This window comes from Lepus europaeus, chromosome 4, assembly GCF_033115175.1.
Source record: "Lepus europaeus isolate LE1 chromosome 4, mLepTim1.pri, whole genome shotgun sequence".
Taxonomy (NCBI): domain Eukaryota; kingdom Metazoa; phylum Chordata; class Mammalia; order Lagomorpha; family Leporidae; genus Lepus; species Lepus europaeus.
This window is the reverse complement of record NC_084830.1, coordinates 1,017,419-1,034,215: the sequence shown is the minus strand read 5'-3', so window position 1 is coordinate 1,034,215 and position 16,797 is coordinate 1,017,419. Positions and strand designations below refer to the sequence as shown.

At 70.1% G+C, this 16,797-nt stretch overlaps 3 protein-coding genes across 4 annotated transcripts; 1 reads left to right on the top strand and 2 right to left on the bottom strand.

Annotated features, from left to right (window-relative positions):
• Positions 1 to 1,181: 1,181 nt before the first annotated feature.
• Positions 1,182 to 5,354, top strand: GSDMD (gasdermin D). Its single transcript, XM_062187919.1, has 11 exons — positions 1,182 to 1,398; positions 2,508 to 2,762; positions 2,846 to 3,038; positions 3,379 to 3,547; positions 3,746 to 3,848; positions 3,998 to 4,048; positions 4,207 to 4,269; positions 4,379 to 4,551; positions 4,627 to 4,768; positions 4,853 to 4,926; positions 5,048 to 5,354. The coding sequence occupies exons 2-11, from the start codon at positions 2,546 to 2,548 to the stop codon at positions 5,342 to 5,344; spliced, it is 1,482 nt and encodes a 493-aa protein (XP_062043903.1). The 5' UTR covers positions 1,182 to 1,398; positions 2,508 to 2,545; the 3' UTR covers positions 5,345 to 5,354.
• Positions 5,355 to 5,359: 5 nt separating this feature from the next.
• MROH6 (maestro heat like repeat family member 6) lies at positions 5,360 to 11,162 on the bottom strand. The gene is given in 17 exon segments (XM_062187918.1): positions 5,360 to 6,317; positions 6,354 to 7,231; positions 7,342 to 7,407; positions 7,493 to 7,595; positions 7,767 to 7,886; positions 7,998 to 8,165; positions 8,497 to 8,670; positions 8,745 to 8,888; positions 8,976 to 9,090; positions 9,230 to 9,297; positions 9,299 to 9,374; positions 9,462 to 9,646; positions 9,827 to 9,944; positions 10,219 to 10,373; positions 10,554 to 10,634; positions 10,636 to 10,705; positions 10,879 to 11,162. Coding segments are annotated over 16 exon segments (2,166 nt in total). The 3' UTR covers positions 5,360 to 6,317; positions 6,354 to 6,992.
• Positions 11,163 to 13,297: 2,135 nt separating this feature from the next.
• NAPRT (nicotinate phosphoribosyltransferase) lies at positions 13,298 to 16,203 on the bottom strand. Of its 2 annotated transcripts, none has more exons than XM_062189433.1 (13): positions 15,957 to 16,203; positions 15,709 to 15,836; positions 15,547 to 15,629; positions 15,289 to 15,419; positions 15,094 to 15,209; positions 14,724 to 14,920; positions 14,506 to 14,646; positions 14,254 to 14,338; positions 14,097 to 14,177; positions 13,922 to 14,024; positions 13,684 to 13,838; positions 13,500 to 13,607; positions 13,298 to 13,414 (listed from the first exon to the last, which is right to left on the bottom strand). In XM_062189433.1, exons 1-13 carry the CDS (start codon positions 16,180 to 16,182, stop codon positions 13,352 to 13,354), a joined length of 1,617 nt encoding a protein of 538 aa, XP_062045417.1. In that variant the 5' UTR covers positions 16,183 to 16,203; the 3' UTR covers positions 13,298 to 13,351. The 2 variants fall into 2 exon arrangements, with proteins under 2 accessions (XP_062045417.1, XP_062045418.1); XM_062189434.1 differs by having other exon boundaries at positions 15,748 to 15,836.
• Positions 16,204 to 16,797: the final 594 nt, after the last annotated feature.

Below are 16,797 nucleotides of genomic sequence, written 5' to 3'. Positions count from 1 at the left end.
TCCCGGGCAGCCTCCCCTGGGGGCCCCCCGTGGGTGCCGAGAGAGGGTTGTCCCGGGCAGCCTCCCCTGGGGGCCCCCCGTGGGTGCCGAGAGAGGGTTGTCCCGGGCAGCCTCCCCTGGGGGCCCCCCGTGGGTGCCGAGAGAGGGTTGTCCCGGGGAGCCTCCCCTGGGGGGCCACCCGTGGGTGCCGAGAGAGGGTTGTCCCGGGCAGCCTCCCCTGGGGGTCACCCGTGGGTGCCGAGAGAGGGTTGTCCGGGCAGCCTCCCCTGGGGGCCCCCCGTGGGTGCCGAGAGAGGGTTGTCCGGGCAGCCTCCCCTGGGGGTCACCCGTGGGTGCCGAGAGAGGGTTGTCCCGGGCAGCCTCCCCTGGGGGTCACCCGTGGGTGCCGAGAGAGGGTTGTCTGGGCAGCCTCCCCTGGGGGCCACCCGTGGGTGCCGAGAGAGGGTTGTCCGGGCAGCCTCCCCTGGGGGCCACCCGTGGGTGCCGAGAGAGGGTTGTCCGGGCAGCCTCCCCTGGGGGCCATCCGTGGGTGCCGAGAGAGGATTGTCCTGGGCAGCCTCCCCTGGGGGCCACCCGTGGGTGCCGAGAGAGGATTGTCCCGGGCAGCCTCCCCTGGGGGAGGCCGGGACCCCCAGGGAGTAGGCAGGACTTGGGGTGTGAAATCCTGGGCCGCTTCCCGTGAGCTTCTGAGCTGCCACCTCCTGACACTCGCTTCCTCAGGCTGGCGTGCCAGCCTCTCCACAGCCGGAGACCCCCCATGTGCCTGCTCGACGCTTCCCGGAGTCACGCACCTCGCCTGGCCTGTGGGCAAGCCTTGTCCAGGGCCCGGTGCTGCCGTCCGACGCGTGTGTTCCACCGTGGGTTTGCTGTGTTTTTTCACCCCCACATCAGTGACTTTACGCTTTTGGGCGACGGCAGGGAACACTGGCTCATCAGGCCCACTGGAGCCCGTGCCTTCGGTCCTTCCAGGCACTGCGGGTCAGGGGTGGCCAGCACCGTCCCCGCCAACTCGGGCCTCTTCCAGGGGGCATGCGCCACGCTTCCCGGATGACCCCCGGTGCTAGCAGCTGTCCGAGTGCTTCCTGACCTTTGCACCCTGTGTACCTCCACTGTGGGTGTTTAAGGAAGTGAGCTGCCCGGTAGAGGCCGCCAGGAACGGCAGCTGGGCGGCCGGGCAGGCACTTCCCCTCCAGGCCCAACTGGTTCCTGGGAGGAGGGGACGGGGCTGGGCGGGCCCCAGGGAGGTTTCCAGGAACCCAGTTTCACTTCCAAGGCTTCAGCTCACTCTGCTGCTCCCGTCTGCTCAGACGACTGGCCCCAGCCCACAAGACAGTCTCACTTCGCTCCCTGGGACCAAGCCTCTGCCCTCCGGTGCCCACGGTCACGGTCACGGTCAAGGTGAGCTGCACCCCGCCCGGCACTCACTCAGCACTCTGGGTGGGGACAACCTCGCTTCTGCACCCTCCCAGGTCACCCCGGGTCTCTGGAAAGCTGTCTGCCTGGGCAGCGCGCTGGGGTCGGCCTGCCCGGCACCCAGGCCCTCGCGGCGGTTGTAGGCATTGGCTTCCTCGAGGAGTGGCTGCCCCTCCGGGCTGGCCCAGGTTTCCTGTGTCCAGCTCAGGCCTGCTTTGGCCTCTGAACCCTGAAGCCTCAGCCCCAGACAGGAGGCTCCTGGGGCTCCAGGCACAGAGGAGGCCCTGAAGGCCGGGGTGGGGCCCAGGGACACTGCTGGGGCTTGCTGCTCGCCCAGTGCCAGGTCCCAGGAGGCAGGGGGGACTTCTGCTTCCTCCCTGGTCCTCTGAGCCCCCCGGCCAGGGAGGCAGCAGCCACAGGGGTCTGAGCCCTGACCCCTGCATGCTGGCTCTAAGCTTCTTAGGCTGACACGCGCTGCAGCTCCTGGCCCCCTCGCCCCAGCACAGTGCCCAGGGCCTGTCCCAGTGGCCTGAGCTGCCGAGGGCTGTGAGTGATGCCGGCCTGGAGGCCCTCGGGGCCCTGTGGAGACAGGGACAGTGGGAGGCAGGTGGACGCGCTGCTGCCGCTGCTTCCTCCTCTTTTTTTTTAAGATTTATTTGTTTACTTATTTATTTGAAAGTCAGAGTTACAGAGAGGGAGAGGCAGAGAGAGAGAAGAGAGAGAGAGAGAGAGAGAGAGAGAGAGAGTCTTCCACCTGCTGCTTCACTCCCCAGATGGCCGCGATGGCCAACACAGCTAGGCCGTCGCCAGGAGCTTCTTCCAGGTCTCCCACGTGGGTGCAGGGGCCCAAGCACGTGGGCCGTCCTCCACTGCTTTTCACAGCTGGATCGGAAGCGAAGCAGCCAGGACTGGAACCGATGCCCATAGGGGATGCCAGTGCCTCAGGTGGCGGCTTTACCCGGCCCCACGGCTTCCTTCGGCCCTGGGGAGTGGCTGGGGCAGGAGCCTCCCGCCAGCCAGGACGCCTCAGGACTGGCTGGCCACAGCTGCTTTGCAGGCATCTAAGTGCCAACCGCCTGCCCCCGCCCCTCCAGCCCTGCGGCACGTTGCCCGACCCCCACTTCTGGGAAGCATGCCGTCGGCCTTCGAAAGCGTGGTCCGCAGCGTGGTCCGCGAGCTGGACAGCAGCCGGGAGCTCACCCCCGTGGCCAGCCTCCACAGCTCCTCCAGCTTCCGGCCCTACTGCCTGCTGCACAGGAAGCCCTCCCGCTCCCTGTTCTGGAAGTCTCGGTACCTGTGCACCAACCTGTCAATCAAAGACATCCTGGAGCCTGAGGCCCCGGAGCCAGGTAGGCAGCCTGGTGCTGGCGCCCGCAGAGCCTCGAGCGGGCTGCGGCAGGCGGGGACAGGGCCTGGGGTCTCTCTTCTGCAGATGCGGAGTGCAGCGCCTGCTTCCACTTCGACGATGTCGTGGATGCGCGGGTTCAGGGCAGTGTGGAGCTGGCGGGCCCCGGGCCGGGGAGGATCGCGGGCGAGGCTGCTGTCTCCGGCAGCAGCAGCAGCTCCATGAAAGTGTGCAGGCTGCGAGTGGGCACGAGCACCTTGGAGGCCATGCTCCGCAGCAGGTGAGCGCGGCGGCTCGGGAAGGAGGCTGCAGAGGTCATCCAGCCTCCCCGGCCGGGACTGGAGCCTGGGCGCCCTGGGCCCCGGGGGTCAGGCTGGGCCCCGGCTGCTGTGAGAAGGGCGTGGAGTGGACACGGGGCACAGGCGACAGACGGCGGTGGAGGGCAGCCGAGTCGGGGGGTGGTGGGCATCTCTCTCCCTGGAGCCCATCCCTCCCCACCACGGACACTCACAGGAGCACCAGACTGGTGTCCACAGACTGCTGGGTGCCCCGGGTCAGCGGGGGAGGCAAGAGTCCCGTGGTGTGGCTCCCCCATGAGCTTCCTGGCCCTTGGGCCCCAGGCGCCTGCGGCAGCCGGAACCCAAAATCCTGCAGCAGCTGCGCCGTTGTGGGGACAACGTGTACGTGGTGACTGAGGTGCTACAGACGCAGCAGGAGGTGCAGGTCACCCAGGCCCGCAAGCAGGAGGGCTCAGGCCAGTTCACACTGTCTGCAGCCGTGCACTTGCAGGTGTGTGGCCAGCCCTGCCCCACCAGCCCCACCCGGGTGGGCTCTGCGGAGACCCCTCTGAGGGCCGCTCACAGCCAGGGTGTCCTGCAGCCCGTGTTGGCCACCACCGGTGACAACCCTGTCACCACCAAGCAGCCCACACCCACACCCCCCGACCCGGAGCCCAGAGCCCAGCCTGAGCCTATATCCACCCCACAGGGCAAGGGCCAGGGCCACCTGAACCGGAAGAAGATGGTCACCATCCCCGCAGGCAGCGTCCTCGCCTTCCGGGTGGCCCAGCTGGTCATTGGCTCTGACTGGGGTGAGCGGGGGCTGGGGGCGGCAGGAGGCATCTGGCTGCACAGCCGGCTGGGGTGGCTCTGGGCACGAGCCATCAGAGCAGGACCTGGGGTGGAGGGCACCCCTGGTGGGGTGCTGACCTGCCCTCCTGTCGCTCTCGCTGCCTCCCAGACATCCTCTTCCTCCCAGAGAAGCGGAAGACGTTCCAGCCGCTCCCCTCAGGTGAGGCCCGGGCACCCCTAGCCCAGCCTTCTCGGCCCCATCTGCCTACCAGGGTCAGCGGAGCAGAGAGGGACTGCGGGGGCCCAGGGGAGGCCTCTGCTGCCCTCCCTGGCCCTTCCTCGTGTCCTGCCTGAGGCACGAGTCTTCCTGTGACGCAGGTGACAAGCCACGGAGCTCCGGTGATATTGTATTGCATTCCTGGGTATCCAACTTTGAGGCAGGTCAGTGGCCCCTCCACGCTCCTTGAACCCCCACGGGGTCGGTGCCTCCTGACCAGGGCTGTCCAGGGCCCTGCGGGCAGCCGGGCAGTGCCACACTCGTTCCCTACAGACGGGCCGGCTGAGTGCCCGGTGCTCACGGAAGACTTCCAGGGCCTTCGGGCAGAGGTGGAGGCCAAGCTGCTGCAGCTCGAGTGCTTGGACGGGAGGCTGAGCCGGAAGCTGCTGGGGGGCCTGGCGACGTTGCTGCGGGACCACCAGGCCCTGGGGGCCCTGGAGTCGCTGGTGAGCTGAGGGGAAGCCAGGCTGCGGGTGGGGCCTGCCCGGCCGCCCAGGCTCACAGCCCGTGCGTGCCCCTAGCTGGAGCAGGGCCTGAGCCGCGAGGAGCCGCAGCCCCAGGACGGTCCAGCCAGAGCCGTGTTCGAGTGCCTGCCACGTGCCTCCGGGGCGCTGGTGCTGGAGGTCGTCAACCCCGTCTTCTACCTGGTCGGGGCACTGACCGGTGAGCCCCGGGGGTGCCAGAAGGGCGGGACCTGGGCTCTCCCACTGAGCCGGCAAGGACCCCTCTCCTCCGGTCTCTCTCCAGTGCTGAGCGGAACTCAGCAGGAGCTGCTGGCCCAGGCGCTGGAGACAGGGGCCCTGGTGGGGCAGCTGGAGCTGGTGAGTGTGTGCGGGAGGCAGGGCACGGCTGGCCCGTGGACGGTGGCCCCGGGCGGCTCTGGGAAGGGGTGCCGTGAGCAGACGCTGCGCGTCCACCAGCTTACTCATCCCCTCCTGGCAGGTGGGGAGCTTCCTGGAGCAGAGTGTCCCCTGGGAGGAGCGCAGGACAGTGCCCCTGCCCCCCAGGCTCTTGGGGAGCAGCTGGGGCGAGGACGCGGCCGCCTGGACCTTGCTGGAGGAGTGTGGCCACGAGCCACAGGCGGGCGCCCCAGAGGTGTGCTGGGAGCCGCGGGCCCAGGGCCCCACGTGTGCGCTCTACGCCTCCCTGGCACTGCTGGCCGGGCTGAGCCAGCAGCCCTGCCAGCCGGCAAGCCTGGGCCAGCTCTCACAGGGCCTGGGAGCTGGCGGCACCCAGTAAACACGGTGTGTGGAGCCAAGAGTGTTCATGGCCTGTCTGAGGGTCCCTGGGCAGGAGTGGGGGGACACGGGGGCTCACAGCAGGCACCAAGGGACAGGGGGAGCCTGCCCTGCCCTCGCTTGGACTTGGCCAGTCCAAGCCACCAGCCGCATGGCCGTGCTGGCTCGCCCGAGCCTCGGTGCTGCTGGGACGGTGGTAACCCAGGCGCTGAGGGGGACTGCAGGGACGGGGCCTGAGCCAGCGGCCACGCGGGAGGGGAGTGGGCCCCGTGGTGCCGCTGGGTTTGCCGACAAGGATCTCTGGCAATACCCTGGGGCGCGGACAAACCTGTGCTGGGAGGAGTGAATGCTGCACCGGTCCTGGGGCCCGGCTGCTTCTGTCCTGAGAGACATGTGGGAGCTCTCCTGCCCAGCCCCCGCCCTTCCTCCCTCTCTCACTCACTGGGGGGGCTGGGGCCTCCTGGCCTCTCTGGCACCTCCCTGGGTGCTGAATCCCCCGGCACCATCAGCCCTGGAGGATATCCGGACGACTACACCAGGTCATGCCCCTAGCTTCACGAAGAGCCGACCCTGGGCACGGCGGCAGAGGCCCTGACCCCCGTCGGCTCTGTGCGTGCTGAACCACGGCACGTCCCTCCTATCCAGAGAGCCCCAGCATGACCTGGCACCCAGAACCGGCCTGACCTTTAGCCCGGCCACGGGGCCGACCCCTACCCTTGCCGGCCTGAGCGGACAGACACCCAGCCTTGGATCTACACACTTCCTTCATTTCGTAAGATGTATTGGCAGAGAGACCTCCCATCTGCTGGTTCACTGCTCAGAATGGCTGCAAAAGCCAGATCCGCGTCTCCCACGCAGGTGCAGGGGTCCAAGCACTTGGGCCATCTTCCTCTGCCTTCCCAGGCCACCAGCACGGAGACGGATGGGAAGTGGAGCGGCTGGGACTTGAACCAGCGCCCCGTGCGATAGTGGCCCTGTAAGCAGCTGTTTAACCACAACGCAGGCCCCACCTGTTTGCTTAAAGTGCTTCACCCCTCCCAGGCCGTGCACACGTCCTGTGGGTGCGTTCCAGGTGGGACCCGGCCAGGGCCAGCAGCTGGGGGGAGACTCCCGGTGGCGGGGGCTCCCCAGGCCTCTCCCCGTGGGCTCAGCCAGGGCACAGGTGCTGCCAGCAGTACTCCCGGCCTGGTCACCTGACCCCACGGGTGTGGTCCTGGCCTGTGCTCAGCGCCACCTTTCAGAGGAGACCACGCTCAGGGAGGAGCCACCAGGACAGGTGGGGGACTGGCCAGTGGGGTCCAGTGGGTGAGGGACAGCAGGTCAGCTCCTCTCAGGCTGGCACCTCCGGACAGCAGTGAGGAGTGGGGGACAAGGAGGCCCCGGCAGGCCACTGCAGTGCAGGAGTCCAGGAGCCGCACGGGTCAGCTGCCAGGCCCCAGACGGGGGTGCCCGGCACACTCCGAGGACCGGGAGAGCGAGCCTGGCCAGGGGCGGCCCCCTGCACGCAAGGGGCAGGGGCCAAGGGTGAAATGTCCCGGACCGAAGGCGCTGCCTGGCCCTTGGTCACACGGCTGCCACGGCCCAGAGAAGGGGCCCAAGGCAGCAGACACCTGCGTCCCGCCTCGGGCCTTCCACCGACGTGCCCCAGGTCAGGTGCCGCGGGGTCCCGGGCAGCCCCAGCGGTCAGCCAGGCTCCGGCGCTGGAAGGGGCTGTCGTCATAGACGGGCAGCTGTCGGGCAGGCTGGGCCCTGCGCCACGGGGCCAGGCGGAGCAGGAGGTGGCCCTGGGGCTGGCCTTGCGCCCGGGCCAGCAGCACGACCTGCTGGGCGGTCACATGTGCCGCTGCGGCCACTGTGGGCAGTGGGTCGTTCTGCAGCTGGCCCAGGTCTGCAGGAAACCGTGTCTCAGGGAGGTGGGAGGGGAGCCCAGGACGGCCCAGCCGCCCATCCCCGCCCCCCACCTGTCACCTCCAGGACCCTGGGGAGCCAGCTCCTCACCCTGGAGCAGGGAGTCCAGTAGGTCCTGGGTGACACGGCTGGAGCTGGCGTGATGGACAAGGAAGCCTGTGGAAGCAAACCTGTGAGCAGGGAGTGGGGCTCAGTGCCCAGAGCACCGGCGGAGGCCCCACATGGCCCAGGCCTGCCTCACCGGTGAGCACGGTGGCCGCCCGCCGCAAGGGGTCCTGGGGACTGTGCAGGTAGCCCTGGGCCTGGCTCAGGAAGTGGTGCACGTGGCTGGGGTGTCGCTGGACCTGGGGACAGAAGTGATTGGGGCGGGGGGAGGGGGGACATTCCTACATGGGGAGGTAGCACAGCTGAATCCAAAGGTCCCCCAGGAGCGTCAGGGAAGGGCAAGGCGCCGGGCTTCCGTTCACCCGCCAGTGTTGCCGGCCACGCCCCCATCACGAGCTCCCCCTACTGACCAGGCGGTGGCAGACGCGGTTTAGGGCCTCGGGGCTGTCGTAGTGGGCCACAGTGACCACCTCCTCCAGCAGGCCCCAGCGCAGGGCCTGGTCACAGCGGGCTAGCGTCCACTCTGAGCTCTGACACAGGGCAAGGGGGCAGGGGTGTGGGCCCAGGAAGCGGCATCCGCCGCGGGGTCGGGGCGGAGGAGCCCTGGGGGCGTCCCTGCCCGGGCCGGGGTGGGCGCTGACCTCAGCGGCGTCCCGGCTGGGGTCGTGCAGACGCAGCAGCAGAGGCACCAGACTCCGCAGCACCAGCTCCCGCAGGGGCCCGCGGAGCCCCACCTGAAGCCCGCCCCGGCCCCGACGCACCAGCGTGCCAAGGAGGCCCACCGCAGAGGCGCGCACCGAGTCCCGGGCCTGAGGGCGAGACCCGGTCACTGGGAGCGGCAGCCAAGGGTGGGAGGGGCGGCCGGAGCACGGCAAGGAGGGTGGGGCTCCTGGCTGGGGGGAGAACTGCTGGGGGGGGCGACCCTGGGGAAAGGGGCCGGCCCACGGCGGGAGGGGAAGGGGCCGGGTGGGAACGTCGGTGGGCGGGGCCGGGGAGTGCGTCTGCAGTAAGGGAAGAGCCCGTGGGGGCGTGGGGGGCGGGGCCTGGGGGCGGGGCCTGGGGCCTGGGGGCGGGGCCTGGGCCTGGGGGCGGGGCCTGGGGCGGGGCCTGGGCCTGGGGGCGGGGCCGGGCGTTGCTCACGTCGTCCAGCAGCGGTGGGAGGCGCGACCCCAGCTCGGAGCTCAGGAGCCGCACGGGTGCCCGCGGCCGCAACAGGAGCCTCCGCAGCGCGCCCAGCGCCGCGCACACGAGCCGCGCGTCGCCCTCGCCCAGCGCGCCCAGGAGCGCCGGCAGCAGCGTGCTCTCGTGCCGCACCTGCGGGGACAGACACTCGCGACCCCTCGCGGCGCCGCCCGGCCCCACCCGGCCCATGCCGGCCCCGCCCTCACCTTCCCGCGATTGAGCGCCAGGTGGCCGAGGCCGAGCAGCCCCAGCCAGCGCACGGTGGGCTCGGGGTCGCGCTGCCAGGTCCGGAGCCGCTCCAGGATGGCCTCCTCCCGCAGCAGCTGTGCGGTGGGCCGGCTCTGCAGCAGCTGGGCCAGGGACGCGAGGTCAGCGCGCTCTGGGTCCCCGGACCGTCCCCCGTCAGCCCTCCCCAGCCCCCCGGGAGGCCGGCTCACCCCGGTGAAGAAGGCCATGGCCGTGAGGCGCTGCGGGACGTCGGCGCTGCGCAGCCGGGGCAGCAAGTCTGCGAAGAGGCCTCGCAGGTGGTGGTCGGCGTGCGCCACCATGGCACTGGGGTGGGGCGGCAGTGGGAGCTCTCCCTCCGCGTGGGCGCCTCACCCCTGGAGAAGGCCCTGCCCCACCGCCCTCATGCCCCTGCCCCGTCCCCCGCCCCTAGCTCCGACCTGGCCAGTGGCAAGCCTCTCCTCACCTGGCCAGCAGTAGGACGCCCTCCAGGTGGGTGTGGGCTCCCACCAGCCTCCTCCAACCTCCAACCTCCCGCCTGCTCCATGCACGTGACCACCATGCGGCCTCCGTCCCCAGTGAGCAGGGCCTTCAAGGCCTCCACAGCACAGCTGGAAGTGGGGGCGGTGGGCAAATGGCCAGTGAGGACCGAGGGGGCTCCGGCCCCCACCCCTCCTTGTCCAGGTGTCACCTCTCACCTGGCGTGGCTGTGCGGTGGCCCTCGGTGAGTCGGGGCCCAAACCTTAGGGGAGTCAGGGGAGCGCGAGCCCCGGGCCAGCTGGTGCAGCTGCGTGACCAGCACGAGTAGCAGGTGCGTGTAGAAGCCCCGCGTGGCTCCCACACAGCCTGACACGGCCAGCATCTCTCCGAGCGCCCGCGTGGCCTGCAGAACAAGCCGCCGGCTCAGCCCTGGGGAGCGCTGGGAGCCGCCTGGGGCCTCGGCGGGGCAGGCGCACCTGCCTCTGGCCTGGCGCCCGGGGTTTTCTGCGGCTCAGCCCACGCTGCTTGCCCCGCATCAGCGCCCGACTCTCTGGCCCCCCGGAGGAGGGCGCGGGCCACCTACCGCCAGCGCCTCCGGCTCGCTCCCCGCGGCGCGCTTCAGCGCCCACAGCAGTTGCACCAGCACCTGCCCGTTTACGCGCTGGTTCCGGCTTAGGCTTCGCCACAGTTCAGCTGCCGCCCTGGGGTGGGAGTAGGGGCTGGAGTGAGACCGGCGCCGGTGCCCAGGCTGCGGGGTGGAGGCAGCCACGAGGTGCCCCGCAGGGGCTCCAGATCGGCAGCCGCAGTGAAATAAACCTGGCGTTAGATGACTTCTCCCAGGGAATCCACCCAGGAGTCAACACCCCAGCTGGTCTCCCCGGCTGTCCCGGGCGGGGGTGGGGGAGCCCTGCCTGCCGCCAGGAACCAAGCGGGAAGTCTGAAGGAAGCCGCCTGGGGGCCGCGAGGGCGGATTACCGGTCTGGAGGCAAGGAGCGCGGCAGCAGTGCGCACACCACGTCTTGCGCGTGCTCCAGGGCCAGCGCGCTCAGCACCCGCACGGCCGCCCGCCGCGGCCGCCCCTCGGCCAGGCTGGGCACCTGCGCCAACAGCCCACGCACCAGGGCGTGCACCTAGCATGGGAGGGGGCAGAGGGCAGAGGTCAGCAACCAGGCCAGCTGGACCCTAGCACACTGCCCGCGGGGCCAGCATTCCACCCGCTCCCGCAGGCCTCTCTGAAGTGGGCGTGGCATCAGGCTGCGCTCCCACCCCCCACAGTGGAGGGCCCCTGTCTGGGGTAGGAAGGGGCTGACCTGGTCATCCAGGCGCTGCCCCCGGGCCTCCAGGGCCGAGGACAGGGTGAGCGCCGTGGCCTGGGTCCCCGCAAAGCCGGCCCTCCTCCAAGCAGGCAGCCGTGTACAGCGCGAGGTCAGCGAGAGCCCCTTCATCCCAGGAACTCTTTGGGGAAGGGGATGCCAAGAACAGGCTGGGGGTGCAGGAAACCTCCGAGCTCTTCTGCTGTCCTCGCCAGCCCCTTTTCTGGCGTCCCCGCAGAGTCCCGGCGCTCTGCAGCCCCCACCTCCAGCCCAAGGGAGCTGGCGGGCCACCCATGACTCCCAGGAGCAACCCTGTCAGCTCACCTGGTAGGGGCCCTCGGAGGCCGGCTCCTGGGTGCCGTGGGGGGAGCAGGGCTCACTGCCGACGCCGAGGGCTGATGCTCCACTTCCCGGCTCGGCCTCAGGGGTGGGGGTGGCAGCCTGGACCTCAGCTTCGGCTTCAAGCTCCTGGGGCTGAGGCTGGGGGCCTGTGGGAGGGGGTCCCGGGCACTGCTCCTGGCTGGCCCGGATCCCTTCAGCCAGAGCTGTCAGACTTAGGGCCCCCACAGGGGCAGCCCGGGCCCGGCCCCACACGCCCCCAGCCATGGCCGCGCAGCCAGCAGCACCTGTCTCTGCCTCTCCCAGGAAGTCGTGTCCAGGCCTGACCTAGATGTGGCCTGGGGCGGGCCCATGGGCAGGCGTGGTGCGAGTGTGTGCTGGGGAACCAAGTGGGTGTGCCCCCCGTGGAGCCTGCTGTGGGCCTTGCAAAGGGCCCTCCTGCCCAGGCTGCTGGACTGGAGTGGCCAGCCTGGCACCACCCACCAGCCCTCTGAAGGGGCAAGATCCCGGGGAGAGGGCAGATCCGAAGAGGAGGAAGGAAGGGCCCTCAACCCTGGCTGCCAGCCCATCTTGGCCGAGGGGCCCAGGGGGGCCCAGTCCTGAGCAGAGGCCTCGCCAGGTCCAGCCCTGAGGAAGCAGTGAGGGCCGGGCTGTGCCTGTCCAGCCGCCCGCATTCCAGTCCAGCCAGATACGTTGGGCACGAGTGTGACTGGGTGAACTGCTAGCGGCTTGTGTGTCTCTGACTGTGGGCAGCCTGGGGGTGGGGCCATCAAGGCAAGAGGAGCTGCTGCCCCTCGAGAGCTCCTGCAGGTGCCCACCGGCACCACCACAGCGCCCCGCCATGGCCGGGCCCCTAGGAGCACACAGCCGAGGCTGACGCTCTGTGGCTGCCCAGGACGGGGTGCTCTCTCCAAACTCACGCTCCCCAGGGTTGGTCTGCCCAGCCCTCTGCCCTAAATCTCCACCTTCCATCCTCAACCAAGCACGCAGTGGGCCCTGCCCAGCCCTGAGCACTGGGGAGCCTGCTGATCTGGTCTGGCAGAATACCCAGGCAAGCGGAAGTGCTCCCGGAAGCACCCTGGATGGCTGGCATCCGCCATGTCCTGGCCCGCAGCCTTCACCTGCTGCCAAGCCCAGAACCCCTCTCCTTCCGAAGCCTAGGTTGCCAAAGCCGGCGATCTCCAAGCTCACCACCTTGCTACCCAGAGGCGGAGCCAGGCCATGCTCACTGGGTGGGGGCTGACCTGGGACCCACTGAGCCTGCGCGTCATCATGCCCCATCCCCCTTTCCTGGGCTGCTTGCTGGTCAGAAGCCAAGGTCCCCAGGCCAGGGCCAGGGTGTACAGGGCAGGCAGCTGCAAAGTGGCAGTGGACGCCTTGGCTCGGGGAGCTTGAGATGTCCCCACCAACACTGGACAGCGCCCTTGGCAGGTGTGGGAGCCTGGACTCGCCTTGGCTCAGGGGACTTGAGATGTCCCCACCGACACTGGACAGTGCCCTTGGCAGGTGTGGGAGCCTGGACTCGCCTTGGCTCAGGGGACTTGAGATGTCCCCACCGACACTGGACAGCGCCCTTGGCAGGTGTGGGAGCCTGGGGCCGCCTTGGCTCAGGGGACTTGAGATGTCCCCACCAACACTGGACAGCGCCCTTGGCAGGTGTGGGAGCCTGGACTCGCCTTGGCTCAGGGGACTTGAGATGTCCCCACCGACACTGGACAGCGCCCTTGGCAGGTGTGGGAGCCTGGGGCCGCCTTGGCTCAGGGGACTTGAGATGTCCCCACCAATACTGGACAGCGCCCTTGGCAGGTGTGGGAGCCTGGGGCCGCCTTGGCTCAGGGCACTTGAGATGTCCCCACCGACACTGGACAGCGCCCTTGGCAGGTGTGGGAGCCTGGGCTCGCCTTGGCTCAGGGGACTTGAGATGTCCCCACCAACACTGGACAGCGCCCTTGGCAGGTGTGGGAGCCTGGGCTCGCCTTGGCTCGGGGGACTTGAGATGTCCCCACCAACACTGGACAGCGCCCTTGGCAGGTGTGGGAGCCTGGACTCGCCTTGGCTCGGGGGACTTGAGATGTCCCCACCGACACTGGACAGCGCCCTTGGCAGGTGTGGGAGCCTGGGCCATGCTTGGACCCTCTGTGAGACACACCCCTTCCCAGCCTGCCTCTAGCAGGGGCAGCTCTTCTGCAGTCATTCCCCAAGTTCAAAGCTCTCCCTCGACCGTGGCTCTGGCCTGCTCCAGCGTCAGATCCGGCTCCCCACGGCCCAGCCTCCGGAGCCTGGGATGTGGTCGGGATGCCTTTCTGAACTCAGCCTGGGCCGTGTCTCCCCTCAGCCCAGCCCTGGAGACCCTGGGGGGGACGAGTGAGCGGCGGCTGGGAGAACAAACGACACGGGACACGTGGAGGCCAGCGAGCGATCGTGCTGTTTCCAGAAAGCCCCCTCGCCTCCGACTTTCACGGGGAGCCCCTGGCGCTCAGACTGTCCACCAGGGCCTGAAGCTTCTCGGACAGCGCCACCTGCAGGGGGGGAGAGGAGAGGCTGGTGGCTGGCTGTGGGGCGGAGGGCATACAGGGAGGCCGCAACCCACGGCTCTCGGCCCACCTGGTACAGCTCAGGGCCGTGCAACCACCTGTGCGCCAGGCCGAGGCGGCTCAGGGACAGCTGGGCGAACGCTCGCGACTCGGCCAGGGACGGCAGCGGCTGGCACAGCTGCAGGAAGGGCAGGGTCAAGGGCCGGCTCCAGTGCGGCTCGGCTGAGCTTGGGGGCCGGGGGGGGGGCAGTCACCTGTCCCTTCTGCACCCAGAGTTGCAGCAGTGGCTCCACCTGGGCTGGTGTCACCGTGCAGGGCTCCCGGGCCCCTCGAGGCCACACCCTCAGCTCCTGCCCAGCCTGGGGCGGCGGCTCTTCCACCAACTGCAGCACGTCGGACAGCAGGGCCCCTGGGTGTGCGAGGGGCAAGAGTAACACGGTGAGGGGGGCTCAGGGCTTGTAAGGGGGACATGGAGGGTGGGAGGGGGCTCACCGTCAGCACCCAGGAGCCGGAAGGCAGCCTTGCTGCCCGGCAGCGTCTGCTTCTCGGGGTCCTCGGTGAGCTTCATCCGAGGCTGGCCCCCCACGGACACCAGCTGCAGGGAGAGGCTGCTGGGACGGCTGGGCCCAGACCCCCCCCCCCCCGGCCCACCGGCCGCCGGCCCCACCTTGTAGACGCAGCCCAGGGAAGGCTGTTGGGGGCAGGTGACCACGCTGGTGCCGATGCCGACGACGTTTACCTCACTGCCCTGGGAGAGGCGGGGTGACACTGAGGCCCGCCAGGACCCAGCGGGGCCACCCTGTGCCTACGCCCCCCGCACCCACCTCCTGGGCCAGCCGGGCCAGCGCCTCCTCATCGACGTTGTTACTGACTGTGATGCACAGCCGCTCCAGCCAGGGCACCTGGAAACTGCAGCGTGGGAGACGGCGCAGCTCCTGAGTGACCCTGGTCCCCCCCACCCCGGCCACACCCACGCTCCTCTCCACCAGGGTCCCTCCCTGCCCTGCCCGCCCACCCACCCCAGCTCCCCAGGGGGTCTCCCAGCAGCCTCGAGCCCTGGTGGTGGGGGCACTCACTGAGCGGCAGTGGTCTGCAGGACCTCCCGGACCTCCCGGGCCTGCTGAAGGAGGTCACCGCTGTCCAGCCTCACTCCCACTGCCCGGTAGCCCAGCTCCGCCAGGGCCAGGGCAACCGCCAGGAAGTTGGGGAGGCCGCTCCTGCAGGCACAGACACGAGGCTGGGGGGCTGCAGCTGCCTAGCCGAGCCCACCCTGAGGGCAGGGTCTGTGGCTCACCTCCGCACACTGTAGGAGTCCAGCAGGCCCTGGAAGGCCCGGGGAAAGGCCAGGGCATAGGCCACGAAGGCGGCTCGCTCCCCGGGGTGCGGCTCCTGCACCCCCAGCTCCAGGTGGGCGCACACACGCGCCAGCCACACCTTCGCACTGGCAGCCAGGTCCACCCCAGGTCCCTCCCCGGCAGCTGGGGCCAACATCTGTGGAGAGGTGGTCACGACGGGATGGGCCCCGCCCGCTCCAGCTGAGGGCAAAGGTGCCAGCTCCCCGGAACAGGCCTGGCCCCACTGCGTGCACAGCCGGGCCTGGCCCAGCCCTCCTGGGGCAGAGGCCGCCCTTGGGGTTTGCGCTGCACTTGGGAAGGGGTACTGACCGGGTCAGGGGGCACCTCACTGCCCGAAAAGGAAGTGACGAACGAGTGGGCCAGGGTCCCGGTCACGGGCACCCCCCGCAGCTGTCCGGCAAGCACATTGCTGCTGCTGTCGAAACCTGGGCAGGGAGTTGGGTGGGGTTGGGGGGCCGCCTCCCTCCCCAGCCACTGCTGCCCTCTCTCTCCCAGGGCTCTCACCGCCCAGGTAGCTGTAGGTGGAGGCAGTGAGGCCGCCGTCTGGGCCCTGGGCCCGCCGCAGACCCATCTCCATCAGCCGCTTCTCTGGTCCTGCGATCAGCCGAAGCCGTGCAGCACTGGTGGCCACGAGGCTGTAGGGAGCCGGGGTCAGGGAACCCAGGGCCACCCAGGTGGGCAGTTCCAAGCCCCAGAGCCCCACCCTCCCCCAGATCCTGCAAAGCAGGAGCGGCAGGACCCTCGCACTTCCGGGGGCCCCACCTGGCGTAGCCCACCAGGCAGAGGAGCGGCGTCTCCAGCAGCTGCACCACCAAGAGCGGCCCGGACACCTGCAGCAGCGGCACCTGCGGGGAGCCCGTCAGCTGCGCGCGCCCACCCCCCGCACTCAGGGTCGCCCCCTCCGCCCTCTGGCCCCGCACTCACGCCCGGGAAGGCGAGGGAGCCCTCGGGCAGGGCCCGCACCGTCACCCCGGAGCAATCGAGAGCCCGAAGGTGCTCGAAGAACGCGGGGTCCGTGTCTGGGGGCAGCGCCGAGGCCAGGAACCGCACGTCTGCGGGTGACAAGGCGCCGACGCGGTGGGCGGGGGAAGCGGGGATGGGAGGGGGCGTCCGGCAGGTACGTGCTCGGGGAGCCCGGGGGAGCCCGGGGGAGCCCGGGGCGCGGCGGGTACCTGCGTCCCGCAGGCGGAAGGCGCGCAGGAAGCGCACGCAGTCGCGCAGCCCCGCGAACAGCGCGAAGGCGCCGCCGAACGGGCAGCGGCGGAAGAAGAGCTCGAACTCGGCGGCGTCGCGCGCCCGGCCCGCGCGCCAGTAGCCCAGCGCCATGGTGACCTGGTAGAGGTCCGTGAGCAGCGGCCGCGCGGCGGCCAGCGCCTCCAGGTCCCCCTCGGCAGCCATGTCGCCCGCTGCCCTCAGGCCGCCCGGCCCCGCCCCGGCGCCGCGTGACGCGCCCGGGCCAATAGCGCACCCCGCGGACCCAAAGCCAGGGGGACCGAGACACCTGGGAGCGACCTACCGCCCTTTCCGGGCGAGGGGTGGAGCGGTAGGCACAGGTTCCCAAAGGGGCGGGAAGGGGCTGGGTCTCAGGACGCACCGCGCCCAGGAAGTTGTGAGCAGCACTTGGCCACCCCAGCTGCCACTATAGGTTCTTCGGGCCACTGGCCCAGGGTGGTGGCCTTGGCGGGGTCGTGCACTCCAGGCCCCGTGGGAAATGCTGGGGGGACTGTCTGTCCCCCTGAGGCTGGCTAGGGCTCCTGGGGTCACTCACTCCAGTCACCCAAATGCCAACCTAGGGGAGCGGCCATGGGCACAGTGGGACCACAGCTGGCCTCACAGGCCAGGGGCCGGGTCCCTGCCAGGGAAGGGCCTTGTTCCCAGGGGCTCCAGCACTAAGGACAGAGCGTGGACTGCATCCTGGGGGCCGTGGACAGGGCTCAGGCCCGGGCCACGTGATGTCAGGTGGCCGCAGCAGCAGTGGCACCAGAATGCCACAGGCACCTCCCCCCCCCACAC